The following is a 21,803-nucleotide window of genomic DNA, read 5'->3' as shown; positions in this document are numbered from 1 at the left end:
AAAGTATTGGGATATACACACTTAAAACCATCCCATTCTTAATCCATAGGCTTTAATATGGAGGTTTAGGAGTGTGTTCATAGCATTTCTTCCAGAAGAGCATTTGTGAGGCCAGTCACTGTTGTTGGACAGATAGGCATGGCTTGCAGGTCTGCACTAATTCATCTGTGATATAGATGTTCTATCAGGTTGTAAGTCAGTCAGGCATATCAAGTTCTTCCACTCCAAACTTGCTCCTCCATGTGTCTTTGGACCTTGTGGTCATGTTGGAACAGGAAGGTGCCATCCCAAAACTGTTCCCAGAAAGTTGGGAGCATGACAGAGAACACAATGTGGCTGCGTGTTTTAAGCCATCACATCCTCTGCTGGGCATTACACGTGGTGATGGAACACTTGGAATCAGCTGCTCATCTGGAGGCCATTTCCCAATTGCTCCTCTTTGTTATAATACCATTAACTGTGGAATATTTAATTGCAAGTAAATTATACACATGGGCTTAACAGGTGGAATCTTGTCATGGTACCATTCTGGAATTCACTGAGCTCTGAAATCTGTCCCATTTACTTATCAATGTGACTAGAAGCAGTCTGTTTGCCTAGGTACTTTATTTTATACAGCTGTGGCAGTTCAAACTTAAAATAAAGCTTTGAGTTTGAATACCGGCTCGAACCTTGTCTGTGTGGAGTTTACAAGCTTTACCCCTGTTCCTCTGGGTTCCTCCCACAATCTGAAGGCATGTTCACTAGGTGAATTGGTGACAAAATTGTTCATAGGTGTGTTAGTGTGTGTGTGCATCCTGCATCCAGTGTCCCAGGACGTGCACTGGCATTTTCAACCCTGAGTAATAGGGCTGAGAACAGGACTAAGCAGTTCTGGAAAGTGAGTGAGTAATATGACGTTTATTGATATAAACAAATGCTTTATTTATATTATTTCAAATGTAACATTCTAGTTTTATGTAATAAATATTGTAGCTTTCCTTTAACTGAGATGCTCACTACTTACAATAAGTTAGGGATATTGTGAGAGACTTGGTGGATGTCATACATACGGTGTTTATATGTGTGCCTTATATTGGGGTCTATACCAAGAGACTACATTTCTCAATGTGGCATAAATTTAAACATTCTGTGGGTATGAAAAGCTGGTATTGTCAGTAAGTTCATCATTCAAACAGCCATGAACACACAACGTCACTTAACGGACGAGCACCTGGCCATGGCACACCTTCGGGTCGGTGTCATCAGCAGACTTGCATCAAGACACAGAACTACTGGCAGAGTTCAAGACAGACCCAGGAGTGGAGTCCCGTGAGTGACAGGCCGCAATGATGACCAGTACCTAAGGACCTATGCACTCACACAGCTGCAGGCCTGTTTACAATGGGGTTCTAGGGTTTCCAGACAAACCATTCGCAACCGACTCCACCTTTTTGGCTTGAATGTTAGACGACTGTTTCAGGTGACTCCAGTGACACCAAGACACTGCCGTGAATGTTTGCAGTGGGCACAAGACCACGTGACCATATGGGCAGTGGTGGCTTAGTGGTTAAGGAAGCGGCCTAATCAGAAGGTTGATCTGCCAAGGTGCCACTTAGGTGCCACTGAGCAAAGCACCGTCCTCACACACTGTGCCAATGACCTGCCAGAACTGCGTTTAGCAGTTCGCATTTAACGCATTGCCTCAGAACAACATCATGAGGCTAGTGAGGAGCATGAGACGTCGCTGTCATTGTGGCTACTGTCAATTTTGGGTATTTGGGGCTATTCCTGTTATTATCTATTTTTTGCTATTGAAAATGGTGTTTCTCCTCATACATTATTAGTCATATCAAAGGGAACTTTTACTTATTTCATTAAAATTCTGAGGAAATAAGAAAAGCACTCATGTAAATAACAATATCTCTAACTTATTGTGAGTAGTGTATTTTGTGGGACAAAATAACAGAAATCTCTGGCTTATGGCTAAACGTTGAGCCAGGCGCCCCCTGCTGGTTGAATTCTCCAATTGTTCATTTTTTTTGTACCCTTTGTCACAAATTTGTTGAGTGGTTTCCATTGAAACGTTGTTACTCAATGTGCTCAATGATTAAGAGGGTGTTTGCTGAATACCTTTTATGGTTTGGCAGTGTGACTTTATATGCAGGCCTTAGGTGCTTGGTTACGATGGAAAGTGAATGTTACATATTAATGTAACTACAGGAGTCATAATATCTTAACCCTTAGGTAATAATGGTCAGAACTCAGGTCTAAAGAGTTAAGATCGGCTCAACCCATAATGCCTGTGGAGATTGGATTTGTGCAAATGGTTCTAGGGCTGGGAAGACTTTGGAACTTCACAAGAGCTATTTTAGAACATGTGACTTTTTCTGTATAATATCTATATATCTAATTTATATATACATTTCTTGTTAAAATGTTTTCTATACATTTGTTCTTCACATTATTAGGTGCACAAATTATGGCGCATGTAATCATCTCCTTGCAAACATTACCACAACACAAGTTCTCATAAGTATAAATACTATATTGCTTTATTTAAATATTTTACAACTTTGAAAACATATGTACAGAAACTATTCTTGAATCATTACACTGTACACACAAATGTGTAATTCTCATTCACACATCTGCTGCAGAGACAGACTCTTGACTGCAGAAGCACCATGAGGAAAGGTGGGGGCTTTAATAGAACATGGGGGTAAGGGGTTCATACTACAGAAAACAGACCCACATCCATGCCTGACAGAACAGCATAGCTCTGCTACTAAAGGCCTCTCGACTTGGATAGTGTCTGGCTTGGTTTTAAGGCAGGTTTTTTTTTTTTTTTTTTGCACCAAAAGTGCATAAAACTTGTAAAAACCTTGTAAACAGCCATTTTTCGCAAGAAAATGTACTGACTGCCAAATCACCAGGGTGTCTTGGAAGAGGGTGCAGCTAAACGAATGACAAATGCAAACTGCAGAGGAAAGGGGGACAGCATTTTGTTCCTTTAAATTGTTTGTATATAAACACTCACACAAACACACATTTATTGTCAAGTGATAACCGCTGAACTGGACTGGCAGTTCTGTATATTACAGTGACATCATGTTGAAATAGATTAAATAGTACACATCTCTGAGAGGACAGTGATAGCGCGATGTAGACAGATGCCTTGGTCATGCTGGTACTTATGGCTTTCCGACTTTGGTTCTTTTTTTTTTTTTCCTTCTCGAATCACAAGATGGATGAGAATCATGTTTACGATGTGAGAGTGTCACACCCCAGTTCTGATCAATTTGCATTTGAGGCACAAGTTGTTGACCTGGTCGAGAGCTTCTAGTATGTAGAAGTCCAGAGACCACAGCACCATCTGTGTCCACCGTAAGGTGCATCTTCTCAGTTATAAAACACACGAGTATGCGCTGGAGGCGTGCAGCCATGTGAATGCCCCAGACATGCATGCACACGTTTCACTGCAATCTCTTTGATTTCCCAGTCATTTGGAAATGAAGTGGAGGGAAATGAAAAAGGGGAAGTAAATAATAAGTGGAAGGTGGGTTGACTCCTGTCTTTGGTGTGGCTGTTTTCACCATGTCGGGCAGTCAACACTTAAGCAGCAATCTAAATTAAGTAAACAAATTTAGGCCCATACTTATAAAATAATATTTCATAAAAAGACCCGCTCACCTTAAAATGACATAAGAAATTAGATTCAGTGTCTATTGCTTTCTCACTCTCACACACACACACACACACACACACACCTCAAGGCCAAATTCAACTTGTGGTTTTGAAAAAATAAGAACTACAGAAAAATAAAATGACTGTGTTTAAATCTGATTTTATACCCAGGCTGTTTGTTTTGCATTAGAAGCATTTCCAGATGCATTAACACAGGCTCAACATAGAGCACAGGGGGTGGTCGAGCTACATTTTCTATATGTTATCTTGACCAATAATAATCTACTCCTACTCCTAAAATGCCACCATTTCCCTTTTTCAATCACAGCTGGAGACACACACAAACATCTAATAAACATATATACAGCTTTTTAAAAAATTGTGCCACTGAATAAAGGGGGCAGGACTTCACACCCACAGGTGATTGTGTATACTCCTTCATTTATACAGATACATGACACCTCTCGTTCAAGAAAAATAAATAAATAATGCCTGAGAAGGGGTTGGGGTTCAGATCACCCATGATGCACTTTGTCCAAACCCATTGTACCCAAGGACCCTCCCCAGCCTGAGCTCATAGTCATAAAACCAATGCTAAGAACTCAACATAGCTCCAAATGCCAGTATTTACATTCATGCCACATGGAACAATCTGTACAGAGAAACCAGCAGCCACAGCATCAACACTTAACACAGAACTTCAGTCACATTTCACTCCCATAAAAATCACAGGAGCAATCAAGCACCATTTTCTCCATCGCCTTCATCAAAACCACTGCAGACTGGCCCTTTTGACATACAACCGGAAACCAAAACCCTTTCCAGAACAGCTCATTTCTTTGTTTTACAACCGTACAATGAAATGAAAATGAAACATTTTGGAAGGTGCAGGACATGGTGGTATGATGAACATGGTTGTAAGATTGAGATTTTTCATTGATGCAGGGAGACTGGAGATAGGTGGGAAGGGTTCAAAGCAGGTGGAAGACACAGGAAGTACCAAAATGGAGGATGCCCACACACTTGTTCAGTCTGTGTATTCTGCCACAATAGACAGCAGTACAGTAATGTCATCTGGTTTCCCACCTGTGGAAAGAAAAACAAGAATAAAAATTAATATAAGGAGTGAACAATATAATGATAAAAAACAAAAACTGGATATGCATGCCATACTCAGTTCCCAACAGCAGGCAGCTCAGATGACTATTTCTTTCCAGCTCCTTACCAAAATGAACTCACCTCTTACATTCAGGCCATTGTCACAGGCAAACTGTGCAAAGGGGGACATATAGTTGGGATCGTAGGCCAGCTCATGGGCCTGCTCCGCGATGCTGCGTGCCGCCTGCTGGATGCTGTCGTAGTTGGAGTTCTGATATTCAGAAGGATATTCGAGAGCATGATTTTTTTTATTAAACATCTGCAATCCTAAAGTATTCTGTCAAATAAGGGAGCGCCACTAGGTGGAGCTGCCTTGGGATCATGCAGGTGAGCAAGATTGCAAAGTAAATAGTGACTATAGAGTTTTTAATTTGCAGTTTCTGAAAATCACGTCAAGCACACTGAAAAGAACACATCCATACATATAATTTGCTTTAAAATAATAACCAACTGCTCTTGGTGCTTCGTGTGAGTGTGGGGTAATTCTGTGACATGCTCCTCACCTTCAGCTTCTTGAGCTCCTGTAGGATCATGTAGTCTGGCATGTTGTCAAAGAGTCCATCAGTGGCTGTAAGGATAATGTCACCCAGCTGCACATCAAACGACGAGCTGTCCGCCACCTCAGGACTGCAAGGGTACAGTTTGTTGATTAGTTTTTTTATTCTATAGATAAGGAATTTCAATCCATTTCAGGTTACATTTAAGTAAAATATAATGCTTGACCCCTTAACCTTCAATGTGGTCAATGTCTTCCAATCAACTGCACTGAACTCTTGTAATGCAAGTGGGGGGAACAAGGGGACAAAGTTCACATGACCACTCTAGGGAGAATTGGTCGGGGGGTGGGGGCGTTGAGCCCCTGGGAGAGGATAAACTGGCGCAGTCCCCAGACTAGAGCCACACTTCCTGGCGGGCAGCCATGAACGCTTGGCCCATGCTCCCAGCATTACTCTAATCTCTCTGCCAGTACCTTGTTTGCCAAACCAATGAGTATTGGCTGTGCGGCCTACACCCACCACAACTTTTGCAACTGCTCCAAGATCAGCCCTTTAAAAACCTTTTACAAGGATCATAGCGGAGACGTAATTAGGACACTGCCCCTTTAGGACACTTTTCTTTAAGAGAGAGAGAGAGGAAAAACATAACCAACTAAAGCCTTATTAGTGCTCTGTTTTTTTTTTTTTAAATCATGCTGCCAAAAACACTGAAAGTTCTCCTGAAAATTTAGAAGCATGCAAAGCACTGAAAATACATTGTAGCTTCCACATCACTGGGGAACGTGGGGTAAAATAAAGGAGGCATTTGTGGGTGTGTGTTGCAGTGTCTACATAGTCTAGAATGCAGAGGGGCACTAACGAAAAAACATGAAGTGTGGTTTGCCCTTTTCGCCCTTTTATTAGCTTATGCCTTATATAATGAAGGGGTTTTCTCTGTCCCCAGAATGCTTATTTTCTCCATTTATTTGAAATATTTGCATTTTAACATGTTATGTGCATGTCAAAAATAAAAATAAATTAAATCATTATTTCATTATTTCATAACATTGAAAGGCAATATTTTGCTTTTTTAAATCTAATTATAAAAAACCCATGACCACATTAAAAATGGGCATTGCATATTATTACAAAATGTAAAACTTTTAAAAACTTTTTAAGCCAGTAAACAATGAATAATAATAATAATAAAAAAATATATATATCAGGTCTTGATTTTCTTATACATACTTGTACCTGCCTCAAAAATATTTAAACTAATTTTTAATCAAATTTAGAAGCATCTGCATGCATGGTCAGGCCTCTTTGGTTTCTGGACATTACTCCAAAGTAAAGAAGATTTCTGTCAGTTTGTCATGTCTGCGGTTTCTAGGTGTTATGAACATAATTCATCACAGAGAACTGCTGAATGCATCCTTTTCACTGGAGACAGTTAAACATGGCCGAGAAACTCAATATAAGACAGGAGTTGAGGTCATGTGATACTATATGAATGCAGGGCCCGGAACTCACCTGTCACTCAGAACCACTCCTTCTGCCCCTGGTGGGGCGATTGACAGTTGGAATGGTGTGTTGAAGTAATGCTGCTGCTCATCTGAGCGGTGCACCACCTCCCCGCCCCGCACCACCAGGAAGCCAGAATCACCAAGGTTACACGTGTGGAGTCTGTGACTCCGCCGGTCCAACACAACAATACAGGCTGTACTGCTCCCTTAAAATAAAATATATATATAAAAAAAAGTTACAGGAGAACAATATGCAGTGAACAGAGGTGCCAGCGCCTGGATCTTTGAAGACAATTCCAGCCCCAGACATTCAGTCCACACTGACCTTGTAGCCTGGGGAACTGGTCACCCACAAGCTGTCATCACAGGACGTGTACAAAAATAACCTGAAGAAGCAGGTCACTCACACTGCTGTAGTGAGTTATGGCGACCCCGTGACGGCCCTGTGATGTTGGATGTCACATGCAGGTTTAAAATGGGGCTGTGGCTTTTGGTGCGCCTAAGCAACAGATCATTTTAGGGGCAGGCAGTGTTGGATAACACTCTGACTTCAGACCTTATTTAGAAAGGGAACGGTGCAATGGTTGCACCCATTTTGTGAAATTAATGTCCCCCACCCCCCACCACAACTCCTGAAAAAGAGTTCTTCGGAGTGGGAATAAACGCTGCTGGAGGAATGAATGCCCACTGCTGGTGACTCATCCAGCCGCCATTTTATTTATGTTCCCTGCTGTGTGATGTGACTCACGGTGCGTTTCTACTGTGCTATTCTGGACCGAGGGGGTCACATCTGTACAGCACATATCTTATTAAAAATGCCGTTTTTAAAATGCATTTATTAAAGACTATTTCTGTCGAGAAGATGAGGTAAAACCACTAAAATACCGCACGGCAAATACAAAATCAAAGGCACTTTAACTTTGTTTTTAATATTTAAAGGTCGTGAACTCAGAGATTGAGTTAAATTTCAGAAAATGCGATGGCTGAATTAAATTAGCAAACTCTCTCAGAAGCATGCAAATCGGTTTCTACAACGATTCCAACAAAGACGTAAAGAGCCCGTGAGCTGACCGGGCTCCTTTCATGCTGTACTTTACATTAGTCTTGATAACATATTTGCATTATCTGACGTAGACTCCCAGGGAAGATGGTATAGGCAGTTGAGATATATAAAAACACACCCCCATATCATTTACATTTATCAAGCGCAATTTACAATCAATAGATTCATGGACGGTCCCCCCTGCAGACACTCTACACACTGGTAGTGGGATTAAGAGTTTCCACTTTCAACTCCACAGAAAGAGATATCAAAAGAGTGAATTTAGATATTTTACAGAAGCTAGTGAACACAACGACTTCGGTTTGATGCCATTTAGAACTGACAGTAAGGTAAATCTTAAGCTTTTTAAAGCTGCAATGTGTAAATAGGAAGACAAATTGTGACTGTGGGTTTGGCTCATATCAGAGAGAAGAGATCTCACCCAATAGGGGCACTTTGTTCTGCAGGAGCTCATAGTAGCCAGAGGTGAGGATGCCTACGGGGTTGCTCGGAGTGAAGCGCCCCTCCTTCACCAGCCGCTCACATGTCCTCATTAGCGTGGCCGAAAACTGAGATGGGTCCACCCCGTAATCTCTCCATCCTCCAACGCCATCTGCCACTCCTGAGGGCGAAAGAGAGGTCAGCTCAACAATACGGCATTTCTCTTGGTGACGTGACACAGCACAGCTGCTCACATCAATCAGCAAGTCATGGTTACAAAAAAAAAAAAAAAAAAAAAAAAAAAAGACAGGAGAGCAAAAAATGTATATATATATATATATATATATATATATATATATTTTTTTTTTTTTTTTTTTTTTTTTAATGCAAATGGCCAAATCAGCTTTACATGCACTTTACATGCCAACATCGTCCTCCTGAGCTGGACCTTTGGGAATTTGAGAGCCATACAGAACGTACAGAGCTGACTCAACAATGCACACACCAGCCAAAGTTGAATCTTAAAGGATAAGCATTTGCAAAGTGACCCCTCAGGCCCTGGTCTGCTGAGCTAGGTTTCAGCCAGACAGGATTTCGCAATGTCAGAACAAAACCGCTCAGAACAGAACAGCTACAGAATAATAATAATAATAACAACAGAATCGTGAAGGTTAGCAGAAAATACCTAGTGTATGTGCAGGATGGTCGCTTGATTTCATTTCAGCCAAGAGACCCTGACTCACAAAGCCAGAGAAGGAGGACGCTACCAGGACGACGATGCCAGCAAAGTACCTCCTCGTCTGGAGTAGCAGGGCGTTTTATATACAGCCTTAAGTTAAAGTTTAAAAGGCAAATGGCGAGGAGCCTTTCGCAGGCGTGTGGGGGGTAGCTGCAGGGGATTCCGTGAGACTTATCCTGCTGCCATGTCCTCTGGAGACCAACCAAAAATCCTTTTGTCCTTCACTTGCTTATCAATGCGATCATTTGTATGAGAAGGACTTGAGAGGTTATGGACAGGTGGGAGGAAAAAATATATATATTTTCATTTAAATGGCACAAACGGTTCCACGCAGTATACCAGACGATTAAATAAGTCACCGCGCCATTTCTGTGAAACAGTCCCACGTGTGAGGTTAGCAGGAGCCACGGCGTGGCAAAATATTAATAATGACACGGCACGGCGCCGTGTGCGAGACGTGCCCTCCTTTTTCCGGCCGCTGTGCGGTGACCCGGCTGAGGTGTGGCCGCCGCGTTCCGGGGTTTTCTGAGGACAAAGCCGCGCTGCGTCGCAGCGGCGTGGCGCGGAGCAGCCAACATGGCCGCCTCCATGCTCAACCATTCTGACCTTTAAAAACAACGCGGGCAAAGCGCGAACGGCGCAACTGCACGGGTTCCAACGAGGTTTTATTTAAAAATCACACTTACACGGGAATGAAGGGGGCGTTAATTGTGAGGGGAAATTGGTTTTATTTAATAATAGAAAAAGACAGATTAACGCTAAACACCGCGTGATCTGATCTTAAAAAAAAATATATATATATAGACACTGGTGCAATAAATTGCAACAAATCTGTTTGTCACGTCAGCGTGCGCGTCCCTCGTTTGACGTCGTGATGTAAAGAGCGTTTACGTTTCACCCCTCCGCCGCTGGGGGCTCGTCCTCCGCCGCTTCTGGGTAAAAGGTCACGCCGATCCATAACTACGCGCGTTCCACCGCGACAGACGAGCGGCGTGGTAACGCTGGCCGGGACGCCGCAGACTCGGCCGGCGTCTGAGTGAAGGTCATGCGGGTTTGGAGGAGTCGGGCCAAAATAAAAAAAAATAATAATAAAAATGAACAAAGACGTGGCCGTTTCTGTGTGCGTGTGGCCGGCGAGACACTCACCCAGCACGTCGGCGGACTTGTGGCGGGCGATGAAGCACGCGTCGTCCCCGTAGCACATCCCTTTCTTCAAGATGCCCTTCCGAAAGTCCTTCCCGAAGCCGCAGCTGGCGGTGACCAGGCTGTAGTCCCGACCGTCGGTCTGAGAAAGTCCGCCCAGGACGGCCCTGGCAACGATTCTGCCATAGGAGAGTACGGATAACATCCCCCCCCGAACGCGAGCACGCCCGCCGCCTTCCTGCCCCTGCCGTCCGCGCCTGTGTCGACTCGCTGCGGAGCGCTCAGCCCTCCAACATTCGGCTGCTGCTTCGCCCCAGACCGCGCGGCGCCCTTGGACGTGTCCCTCGCCGCCGCCGCCGCCGCCGCCGCCTTCCCCCGGAACTCGGTCCGCTGCTCTTTAGCGTCGGTTTTACGATTTTCGTGACGCGGTTGTGAAAGACGACAGAGCCACAAATTACCCCATCCTGCCCGACATCTCTCCCCCCGCTCGCACAAATACCCCGGGTTCCGGAGGAGCGTACATACGGGCCCTCGAGGTCTTGTGACTTCGTGCGGTGACGTCAGAGGGCAGCGGCCACACAGCTCGGGTGTTCCCTGCAGGAGATCCTCAGTAGAGGACACGTTTCCCCCCCCCCGGAACAGCTTGTCCTTCAGGGTTTCACATGTTTGCGAATGTTCTCAACGAGATGAAAAATAAAAATGAAATTTGTTTTATGAAAATAAAATGCAGTCAACGCTGAACCAAATGAATGCGTTTTATTGGCTACGTAACACATGGGAAGTGATGCTATTCGTATTATTTACATCCATGTGTTATGTCTATTAGCATCAAAATAACTGTAGGAGATGGCAGGCCTTCCTGGCCATTTGCTCACACCTTCCACAATCAGCAAAGGTGACATCAAGGTACTGTTCTGCTTTGATCCCATTTCCCAGACCCTGCCCACAAGGTTAATTCATCGTCTCTGTAGGTTCTGTAGACAGTTTAGACATCATCAGTAGATACTTTTCATTAATCATACAATGCATAAAATTGTATTAATACCATATTTAATTGCGTGAAATTGCGTGAAAATAGAGGTACAACATTACCCAAAATCATAAAACATTAATCCAACTTTTTTTTGCTCTTCACACTGTTTTAAAATGAACGAGTTACATGAATTAGATATCTTGTAATGAAACTACTGGGTAGTTTCCAAGGGTAAAGGTTCAGGAAAAACAACAGCATTTACACAGAGCGAATTGTCAGTGTTTTTCAGCGTCCCCGTTGTGCTTGGACACCGCGGCTTCACATCTGCCCGGGCAAGAATGCAGTACTTTAGTTGCAGATCTCCGCGGGAGTTATTTTAACGCAGGCATGGAGTAGCGTCCTGCTGCACACCAACGCCAATGCAGCAAATGAAACGGAATACTGGAATGGTTTTTTACTTAGCTCATGGAGCAGTGGTGGCGTAGCGGTTCAGGAAGTGGCCAGGTAATGAGAAGGTTGCCATTTTCGAATCCCGATCCGCCAATGTTTTTTTTTTTTTATTTAGTATTACAAATTACAAGGCACATTTCACATATTAAGGAATATCTTCAGAACATTGTAAACTGAGCACAAATAGTACAAAATATTACAACCTATATCACCACAACAAGAAATTAAAATAAATAAATAAACACAAAAAAAGCAAAACTATTCAACAAAGAAACATATCTTAATATGAACATATCTTAATGTTACTTACAAGAGGACTTCCAGTTCTTATATTAAGTTGTCTATATACTGGTATAATGATTGGGCTTTAGTATTTTTACAGTGACTTAGCACTTCCTTGAATAAATTTATTTCATTTGCAAAAATCTTGAAAACGGGGTGATTTTTAGAAATCGAGACTAATGAATAAAACATTTTGCCATAAGAATTAAGTTATTATTACAGTATTCTGATTCTTCATCTCCTATCAGACCAACCCTTATTATCTCAAAGCTCAAAGGTGGAATTGATTTTTTACACATTATCCAATTTTGAAAATTATTCCAAAAAATATGCGTGGCATTGCAAACAAAAAAGAGGTGTTCTGTCCGATCTGCCAAGGTGCCACTGAGCAAAGCACCGTCCCCACACACTGCTCCCCGGGCGCCTGTCATAGCTGCCCACTGCTCACCAAGTGTGATGGTTAAATTTAGAGGACACATTTCACTGTGTGCACCGTGTGCTGTGCTGATGTGTATCACAATGACATTCACTTTATGTATCTGTGTGAGCATTTCATATGTGTGTGCATGCTTTTCACCTGTATCTGTGTGAGCATTTCATATGTGTGTGTGCATGCTTTCCATCTGTATCTGTGTGAGCATTTCATATGTGTGTGCATGCTTTTCACCTGTATCTGTGTGAGCATTTCATATGTGTGTGTGCATGCTTTCCATCTGTATCTGTGTGAGCATTTCATGTGTGTGTGCGTGCTTTTCACCTGTATCTGTGTGAGCATTTCACATGTGTGTGTGCAAGTTTTCAGTAGTATGAATGCATGCTTGTCAGTTTCATATGTGAATGTGTGTGTTTCACATGTGTTTGTGTAACAAAAGTCTGAAATATTTCCTAAACGGCCCCTCATACAAAGGGCCCAACAAGTGCTAATAATCCCCTCCCGCAGAGCGCATTGACAGCCCACTCCATTGTTCTGTTTCTCTGGATGTAGCGCGGTAACTAGGTAGCGAGCATGGGGGTTTTGTGGTGTGTGTTTCTTTTGCTGTATTATGAGGGGTCGCACTGCAGCGTTCATTCCGACACCGGCGGCGACCAGGCTGCCGCCGAGAACAACTCCAGGGCCGATTCGAACCTGCAGAATGTCACCGAGCCGCCCCGGGACCCGGCGTCTACCGTCCCCGCACTTACTGAGGCTTCCCCGCCGGAAGAGGCTACCGTCCTCCCCGAGCCACCTGGGACAACCGACGCTCCCCAGCCGGCCGATAAAGGTCTCACGCCGACCACACAGCCCGAGCTTTCGGTCGTTCCAGGGCAGTCGGGCCCGCTGGCCGACGCGCTCCCCAGCCCTGCAGTTGACGGTGAGGCGCCAGAGTCCGCGGAGCTACACCCATCTAGCGGCTAGCGGTTTTAGGTTCGCCGGTTAGCATCCAGGGCTAGCCAGGTTCGAGATTTTTTTTTTTTTTTACGTGCAGCCTTGCGTTCTGTATTTGAAAACGTGTAGTTTAAATACGCGCTTTAACACGTTCGCTCTGTGCGTTGCCCCAGCTGCCACTCTGTGCCCATGCGACCTGCAGATCGGCGGCTGCGACGCCAACTGCTGCTGCGACCCCGACTGCGCCGGAGAACTCGCGCTGTTCACTTCGTGCTCAGTACAAAAAGTCATGTATGCACCTTTTTTTTTTAAAGACGGACAATCAACGCTTGCATGTGCACGAAAATGCCTCGATCAGTGCCATATGTAAAAGTGAGTGTTTTTTTTTTTTGTCTTTTCAGCGTTAATCCCCGGCTTTGCAGCCAGAACGTGGCCACTTACGCCTTGAGCAGCACTGCAGATGGTTATGCTGATGTGCAGTCTTCCATCCAACGTGAAGTCAACCCAGACGTATTCTGCATACAGTCAGCTAACTGTAAGCACATCTTTATAGGCACCAAAAATAAAATGCTAGTTTTGCCGGTGAACAGCAGATGGCGCTACAGGACAGGGGTATTTCAACTTAAAATTAGCAACTGCACCCTAAACTCCTTTTTTATGTATATGTTCTGTTTCTCTAAAAGATGAGGCAGGTCTATCCTATGCTGAACCCGCGGTAGCCACCGTGGACAATTTTGATAAGGTCTTTGCACGGTTTGTGCGGTTCTTCTTCGGCAACTCCAAAGACAGCAGTGCTTCAGACAGTGGGATCCAGACGATGTCACCTGCATATCTGGTAATGTTCAATGTGGGCCAGTATTAGTAGATTGTAACAGGTGTAGAAAGGAAGGTCATTCAAATACTATCATTGCATAAAAGATAGAAAAACATGGCAGCACAATCATCGCTTGTGTGTTGTTTTCTGGACAATTTTTGCACTTTTTTGACTCCCTTATCCTCATGCTTGACAGTATGGTGATGCAATAATAACAGAGGACGCCATTGGTACAAGACAGACCCTCCGACTACCTGCCTCTGCTGGGACTGCATACTGTTTAGATGCCAGTCCTGCAGGTCAGACAATCAACCAATAGTGTTTACATGAAGCTTCCCTAACAACTGGGCATTCAAAATGGATACGTTTTCTTTTTGCTTGACTTTAATGCCTACTGTGTTCCATTACACTACTCTCATTTATCCAGCATTCCTGAAGGATCAGATGAGCACATGCATTCGAAACCTTGACTTGGCACGCGACTGCACAACGTTTGGTGCATTAAACCTGCAGGCCTATGTCAACCTCAGCATTCTCTCGGTAAATTATCTTTTCTCTCTGAACCATATGACATTATAATAAGAATACATGAGTAGCTTTGAACTTTCCAGTGCTTTTCATTAGGATTTGCTGATATGCCCACCAGACACTTTCTGCTATTTTTTGCAGGACAAAACCAAGGATGCCATTGTAAGTTGAATGCACCATTGTAAGATGAACCTTTTCTAATTTAGTACAGTCAAAATGTTTTTTTTTTTCTCAAAATAATGTTTATTCTATTTCTTCTTCAGCATCTTCTGGTTAGTTTTCTGTTCATGGATTAAGTAGATTAGGTCCTAAATGAAATCCTAGACATCATTGAAGTTCTTTTGTAGTCTAGGACTAGGCTTAATAAATGAACAGGAAACTGACCCTTCATGTCTAGTGTTCTGGGTGTAAGATGGACTTAATTTTCAATATATCTACCCATCCCACAGTTGGTGCCAGTGGAAGTGGTGTCCATTACCTTGCAGTCTTTGGATGGGACACAGACTTTAGTAGATGTTTCAAACATCTCCCTCTATGACCCTGTTCTGCAAAATTTATCAGCTGGTGACTCAGTGATGTGCAGTAATGTGGTGCTCCAGGTGAGAGCCTATTTTTATGTATTCATAGCAATGCACTATGTAATGCACTACAATCTGGATAAAAATAGCCAGTGTTTTTTTTTTTTTTTTTGTCACTGGGGCAGTGGTGGCCTACCGGATAAGGAAGTGGACTCGCAATCGAAGGGTTGCGGGTTCAAATCCCCAACCGTCAAGATGCCACTAATGCAACCCTTGAGCATAGTCCTGTCCCCACACACTGCTCCCCGGGGGTATTTCATGGCTGCCCACTGCTCACCAAGTGTAATTGGTTAAATGCAGAGGAGACATTTCGTTGTGCACCATGTGCTGTGTATCACTTTCACTTGAATTAATTAACAAGAATATAGACATTTTAGAAAAAATGTTTGTCCACAAACAATTCCCTAAAATTAAAGAAGCAAATATGACAATGCCATAATAGTTCACTTCATACAAGTTATTTCTTGTCATTTCCCAAGGTCTGGTACACGGTTATATACAGTGGCGTAGGAGAAGTCCTCAACATGATTGCTGCGGTTACCCTCGGAACCATAACTAGCACAATGCTACCAATGCAACAGTATTTCCAAATTGAATTTAAACAGGTGAATGTTTTTAATCATATTTTTATATTTTTGGTTCATTGCATGAATTTAATATTTAAGAAAACGATGCTTTATATTGAAAGGAAAACAAATTACTTATGAAATTTAGCGGGAACCCTGGATATGTGGTCGGATTGCCCTTAATAGCTGGATCAAGCACTGCTGAATATCCTTGTTCAGAGATGACTTTGTAGAGTCATTGTGGAGCTGTTTGCATTTTATCTTTTGTTTGCTGTGTGAAAATGTTATCTTTTTTCCAGACCATATTTACATTTTTAACTTCCAAAACTGATGAGATTATCAGTGTCCAGCATAAATGTAAGTATAGATTAAGAAAGCAGAATGACATCCTTAACAGCTCTCCCAACTGGCATTGTGCTGAGTGCTGATCAAAGTGGAGCGCTATCATTGCTGCGGCGCTCTCAAGATCAAGACTGCCTGGCTGCACCTTCCCAGCGGACTCCTGTTCTGTTTGGAATAGACATGGTGTCTGGCTGCACTCTCAGGTCCGAGAACATTTCTGGGACATTTGCATGGAGAAATGTTTGTTTTGTCTGAGCTATGTTCTATGTTCATCTTTTCTCATCCCCTTGACAGACTGGAAGATTTGGCAAACTGTACACAAGTGTCTGAGGTTCTTTTAGGTATCTTAAAAGGCCAGAACTTCCCAGAATATGTGGCCTCCTTTGGGAACTCCCTACCTCAGAACCCAATGGATTGGGTGCCAATAAAGAACCAAACTACACCTACGGTAAACGAGCTGTATGTTGCACGAACTGGAGCCTGGCTGTATAAAGTCACATGAAATATATATCTGTTGTGAAAAAATGCTGACCACAGCTGTATAAAGAAATATATCACTTACAATAACAATACTTATGAATAATACTATGATACATTCACCATGTTTTCCACACCTTTGAACCTCCAGTTAAATATCAGAATAAGGGAGCTTTAACTCGGTTAAATTTTGATAGACCTGGACTTTGGCAAGGCATTTTCAATTCAAATTTACCCCAGAAGGACAATTAAGTGGAAAACATCCACATTAAAAACTTGACTTTTTTTGTGTTTATATGAAATTCATTTTCAGGGTTTCCCCTCCCAGAGCTGCAGTATACCCTTGACTCTTCATCTTGAGGTTCGGTGGACTAAATTTGGATCTCTGGTGAACCCGCAGGCACAGATAATAAGCATCACAGAAGTTATCCAGACCAATAGCAGCAACCTGGTAAGTCATCAGTCTACATTACAGAGACAGTGTATGGTCCTGTATTAACTGCGGGCTACATTTCAACTTGGCTCAAATACGAAATATGTTCACTAATGACATCCTGTATGTCATCAGGGCTTTTAAAAATAATTACACACTTGTTTCCTGCTGACGTATGCAATGTTATGACAACTGGGTGATGCAGTGTCCCCCCATGCATCATATTCACTGTTACTAAAATACAGAGGTACATGGCTGTTCCTGCTTATACATTATGCATTAAGTTGACCTTTTGACCTCTGTTATTACAGGCTTTTCTCTCAGGTGGAAGCTTCGTATCAGTCACCAGCTCTGTGGCCTTCATTGATGTTTCTGCACAGGCCGATGCTGGCTATAAAGCAACACCCACCATAGATGCCAAGCTGCCCTTTGACTTTTTCTTTCCCTTTGTTTAAGAGAAGAATTGCAGAGTAAACACTCTCCAATCATTTAGGAACATAGATATATACGGTAGCAGCTGATTTTCTGTGATTTTTGATGTGCTGTTGATATATATTGTATAATGGATGTAAATATTGATACATGTACATTTTGCATTTTTTTTTTGGAAAAACTTTAATAAAACATTTTCTGAAAAATACATTACTCTCTCACTACTTTGAAAAATATACTAAATATAAGTCAACTTCTGTACAGTAATTTTCCCTCGTTTCCCTCATGTTTTAATATTTTATACATACTTACTGTTTAGGACAGTTTTAAGTGGTTATGTGTTTTTAAAAAAAATATTAGAATGCAAGTAATTACTCATTACTTCCCACAACCCAAAACTGGCCATTCAATGTTCAGTCTTCACAAACAATGCACCTATCAGCACATTTAAGGTGCACATTTCACCTGATTTCTTTATGTCTACTATATAGGGAAAAACTACATATTTTGATTGATGTAGTACAGTTTTTGTAGTACAAAATTGGCCTTCCATTGTTTTAAAGCTTAGGCAGGAGATCATCGTCCCTTGTTCTGGTGTTTCAGAATTCAATGCCATGCTGCCGCAGAAGTGTGCGCAGTCGGGTGTTCTCTTGTTCCTAGAGAAACACATACCGCGATCACAATGCTGTAAGAATTATTTTCCACATATTCATTAGAAATAAACACTGATTACATCCTGTTAGATGTAGATGTAGTCCCACATCTTATACTCACTATCCTTGTGTTTTGTTCCTGAAGATCATTGACTTGCTGAACAAGATGATCATTGGACTCTTTCAGTTTCTCGACTTTGTGATTAGCACGGTTCTGTACTGATGTTATGATCCCTGTGATGTAGAGTGAGGAGAAGATCATAAGCAAAGTCCAACAAGAAGCTATTTGTGCTAAGAGTATGATTAAAGCCATATCACATTATTTCCATACTGGGTTCTTTTCTGTTGCAGAAAAGCTGGGAAACGTATCACTCTATCACTTAAATAAATATGGCAGTAAACTCAAGCCTATCACGTCATAACTCACCATTAATGATCCTGGCCACCCTCCACAGCCTCAGCAGGATGAGTAAGCTCATGCCATTAAAGGCATCCTCATGAGCTATGTACACTATATCCAAGATAAATGACACCACCACAACCAGGCCATCAAACACCTCAAACTTGTGCTTAAAGAATTCCAGGCGATAAGCGTAGATCTTCCCAGCCAGTTCCACCATGAAGAAGGTGAGCAGTGCTATGCTCAGGTAGTGGAAGACCTGCAAATTTATAAAGACACTGACTTAATGGAGTTTCAGCCCACAGTGACGCTCATCATGAGGTGAAGGCAGCACCGGAGTTCACCACAGAAAGTCATGGAACAATCCGGGCAATGTTCATTGTGCTGTGAAGGATTCTGTTGGCAAACTCACCTGGGGGGCAACGTGTCCGTGCTCAAGTTTTATAATGGACAGATCAATAAGAAGCTCACAAAGCACAAACACCGCATCCAGGATGACCAGGCACACCACTGCGATCTGCAGATGAGAATGAGAGAGCGTAGAATGAGTAGCTGGTAGCCACTCTTATCTAATATTATGATCCATTCATTCAGCAGTTGATCTACAGGCCTGATGGCTGTAACGTTTGGATGTGCTCATGCGCACATTTCTTAAAAACTGCTTGTTTACCTGGAACCTCTCCGAACTGTAAAGGCGGCATAACGAATCCCTGAAGCTGAGCTGTGGCAGGTGGGCTCTTGATACGGGAGCTTCGCTGGCTGCACGCAGATCCTCATCATGCCAGTGTGCCGGATTGTGGGGCTCATCGCCGACCGCCGTGAAGAACCTCAGGTAGCGCGACATGCTGCCCGAAGCAGGACAAAGGTGGGAGCTGCACAACACGACTTTAATCCTCAGTTTCAACTCACCCCGCCAAGGGTGGGTCTCTTAGTTATTTTCAGTAGAAAGAAACCCCTGGGAATTAGTGCTCCACAGAACAAATGTGCTAAAACATTCATTATCAAACACCATATATTAATAATTTAAAGAAAAAAACAACTCACCTTGGAACCTTTGGTCAGTTGCGACCCGCAGATACTTGTATTCCACCCAAGGCGGCCTAAAGAAATCGAAGTTGCTCAAGAACGCCGCACTTCCACATTCCCCGCGTCGTTACACGCTCATGCAAAATGCCAGAGAAGAACAGGATGTCGCAACAGCTGCGCGCGCGACACGTCGCGCTCGGCCGAACGCGGCCCGCGGGCGCGCGCTCCCCGCCGGGTCACGCGCTCGCTCGCGCGCTCCCCGCGCCCCGGCTCGTGATCTCCTGGACGGGCCCGATCGCGCCAAAACGAAGCGTCACAGGAGCCGAGGGAATAAAGGCGTCGTGTTTTACCTTGCGGCGCCCACGTTGCAGGGGAAACGTGGATAGTCTGCGGTTTTATTTGTACGCCGCCGTGCCGATGGGGTTGGTCTTTATCGCAGGACGCGCGCCCGGCCCGGTTCTCCCCACCAGCAACACGTCGACCGGGGAGCTTCCCCGGGATGTGGCTTCCTCCTTCCTTTCTTTCCTCCTTCGAAGGAAGTGAGGACATTCACGGGACGAGCAGGTCGACCTAGCAAGTTGGAAAAGCAGCTGGTTCCCGGTTCAGATGCAGCCTAGTGCTGGTCGAAAAGTTTGGATTTCAATCAATGCAAAAAGTAAAAAAAAAAAAAAAAAATTCAATTCCCTCAGAATGTTTTTGTTCTTTTTTGTTTTGTTTTAGAGCAACCTTGGATGACCGTGAAATTAAACAACGTGAACTGTTTTTGTGCATCTGTGCACGTGAATAATTGAATGTAAATTTGTTTGTTGAATTCGATTTGGCTGAATAGTAGCAGGCCTGGCAACTTCAGGTGGTCTACCGCAAATTTGTCCCGCGGTCTAACTTCATTGCTGTGGGAATTGTTTCAGAATAGGAAAGTCTCTTCTCCAGGCTGTCTGGAATAGAATTGGACGCATTCTTTTGTTTCAAATTAGGCGAATTAAAACTGAACTGCCCCTTCTTACCCGCAAAATGTGGAAATCAAAGTCTCGAAACTGAACAGGAACCAATCTGGCAACACAGCGCTTCACTGAGTTGATGCTGCGAAAAGTGCACTGATAACGTTGTTAATTACTAGTAGTAAGACACTAAAATATATATTTAGCTGCTGACTGTTTTTTTTTCTTTCTCTGTTTTATTCCTGCTTGCGCAGTAAATATTTTAATCCATATTCATCTCCGTTACGGTGTCAGGATTGTCACACTTTCTTTTATTTCTTTCTGAATGCTCCGTTTTGAGTGACAGTGGCTGTTTGGAGCCTATTCCTCGATGACAGCACACGTCTAACACGTTCTACTTATCACACCCCGCCGTTCTGCTTCTCGCCAGTTCCTCCCAGTTTTTACCTTCACCTCTAGAAGGGGATACCCCTCAACCAGTCAGTCTTTTCTCAAACTGGAATGCTTTTTAACAGGTTCTTTTATTTTTTGGAACTGCATCCATCCGTTCAGCATAACCCGTGTTATGCAAGATTATTGATGTGAAATGACAACATTTTTTCTTTTCCTATGTTTGTTTCTGCTTGCCCACATGTGATGCAATCCTTCCCCACCCTCCTGTTCCAGAAAGGCAAACTTGGTCAATTCTGCATAGTTTGCTTAAAGTCAAAGCTGTGTGTACAAGACTGTTCCAGTATTTGCTTTATGACAGCAAGAATGTTTCTTGGCATAGTAATTTTCTAAACCCTTTTCCACTTTACCATTTACGAAGCCCACGTTTTTGTAGGCTCTCAAGAAATGATCTCAAAATCTGGCACAGGATGCTGATTCCAGAGCGTTGTGCCGCCATCAGAACACTTATCTCCCTCCTGGAAAAAAAGACTAAGGTCCTACTGGGGCATATATCTAACCGAACATTGAAACAAACAGAGTCCGTGTCTTCTGATCCAGTGTAGTTTTTCGTTTTCTAAATTTAATTTCTCAATTGGTTGCACTACTTTATTTTATTATCTAAACTTGGTTTAGTTTAGTGTGTATATATATTTTTCTATGTTTTATGATTGCACTATACTACCGTATATTGTGTATACGGTTGTACTGAAAATAAACCTCTCTTGAATCCTTTTACTGCCTCACTTCATTTCATTATCAACCTATTTATGCATTTGATCAGTTTTGTGTTCATATTTACATTTTAATGTTTTTTTCTCCTCGTAAGGGGAGAATATCTAATGGTGCGGCGTCAAGCCGAGTTCCTGACCGCTCGCACGGACTATAAAACTGATTCCGATATTCTGGCGCCTCGATCCACTTACGC

The 21,803-nt window shown here is 43.0% G+C and overlaps 3 protein-coding genes across 9 annotated transcripts; 1 reads left to right on the top strand and 2 right to left on the bottom strand.

Annotated features, from left to right (window-relative positions):
- Nucleotides 1-2,512: 2,512 nt before the first annotated feature.
- Nucleotides 2,513-10,743, bottom strand: pptc7b (protein phosphatase targeting COQ7 b). Of its 2 annotated transcripts, none has more exons than XM_028974854.1 (6): nt 10,192-10,743; nt 8,308-8,487; nt 6,831-7,029; nt 5,328-5,451; nt 4,906-5,035; nt 2,513-4,752 (listed from the first exon to the last, which is right to left on the bottom strand). In XM_028974854.1, exons 1-6 carry the CDS (start codon nt 10,391-10,393, stop codon nt 4,694-4,696), a joined length of 894 nt encoding a protein of 297 aa, XP_028830687.1. In that variant the 5' UTR covers nt 10,394-10,743; the 3' UTR covers nt 2,513-4,693. The 2 variants fall into 2 exon arrangements, with proteins under 2 accessions (XP_028830687.1, XP_028830688.1); XM_028974855.1 differs by lacking the exon at nt 10,192-10,743 and adding an exon at nt 8,992-9,325.
- Nucleotides 10,744-12,868: 2,125 nt separating this feature from the next.
- On the top strand, nt 12,869-17,593 carry tctn1 (tectonic family member 1). The gene is made up of 14 exons (XM_028974715.1): nt 12,869-13,245; nt 13,433-13,550; nt 13,661-13,794; nt 13,943-14,094; nt 14,270-14,372; nt 14,501-14,613; nt 14,743-14,763; nt 15,051-15,200; nt 15,659-15,784; nt 15,868-15,950; nt 16,153-16,290; nt 16,382-16,535; nt 16,878-17,015; nt 17,309-17,593. Exons 1-14 carry the CDS (start codon nt 12,900-12,902, stop codon nt 17,450-17,452), a joined length of 1,920 nt encoding a protein of 639 aa, XP_028830548.1. The 5' UTR covers nt 12,869-12,899; the 3' UTR covers nt 17,453-17,593.
- Nucleotides 17,594-17,599: 6 nt separating this feature from the next.
- Nucleotides 17,600-20,051, bottom strand: hvcn1 (hydrogen voltage-gated channel 1). Of its 6 annotated transcripts, none has more exons than XM_028974717.1 (7): nt 19,859-20,051; nt 19,527-19,582; nt 19,153-19,409; nt 18,895-18,999; nt 18,510-18,741; nt 18,204-18,316; nt 17,600-18,085 (listed from the first exon to the last, which is right to left on the bottom strand). In XM_028974717.1, exons 3-7 carry the CDS (start codon nt 19,324-19,326, stop codon nt 18,029-18,031), a joined length of 681 nt encoding a protein of 226 aa, XP_028830550.1. In that variant the 5' UTR covers nt 19,327-19,409; nt 19,527-19,582; nt 19,859-20,051; the 3' UTR covers nt 17,600-18,028. The 6 variants fall into 6 exon arrangements, with proteins under 6 accessions (XP_028830550.1, XP_028830552.1, XP_028830554.1 ...); XM_028974719.1 differs by having other exon boundaries at nt 19,153-19,354; XM_028974721.1 differs by having other exon boundaries at nt 19,153-19,327.
- Between the last annotated feature and the right edge of the window lie 1,752 nt (nt 20,052-21,803).

This window comes from Denticeps clupeoides, chromosome 3 (genome assembly GCF_900700375.1).
Source record: "Denticeps clupeoides chromosome 3, fDenClu1.1, whole genome shotgun sequence".
NCBI classification, from domain to species: Eukaryota; Metazoa; Chordata; class Actinopteri; order Clupeiformes; family Denticipitidae; genus Denticeps; species Denticeps clupeoides.
Note: the sequence above shows the minus strand (reverse complement) of the source record. Positions and strands in the feature narration are given on the sequence as shown.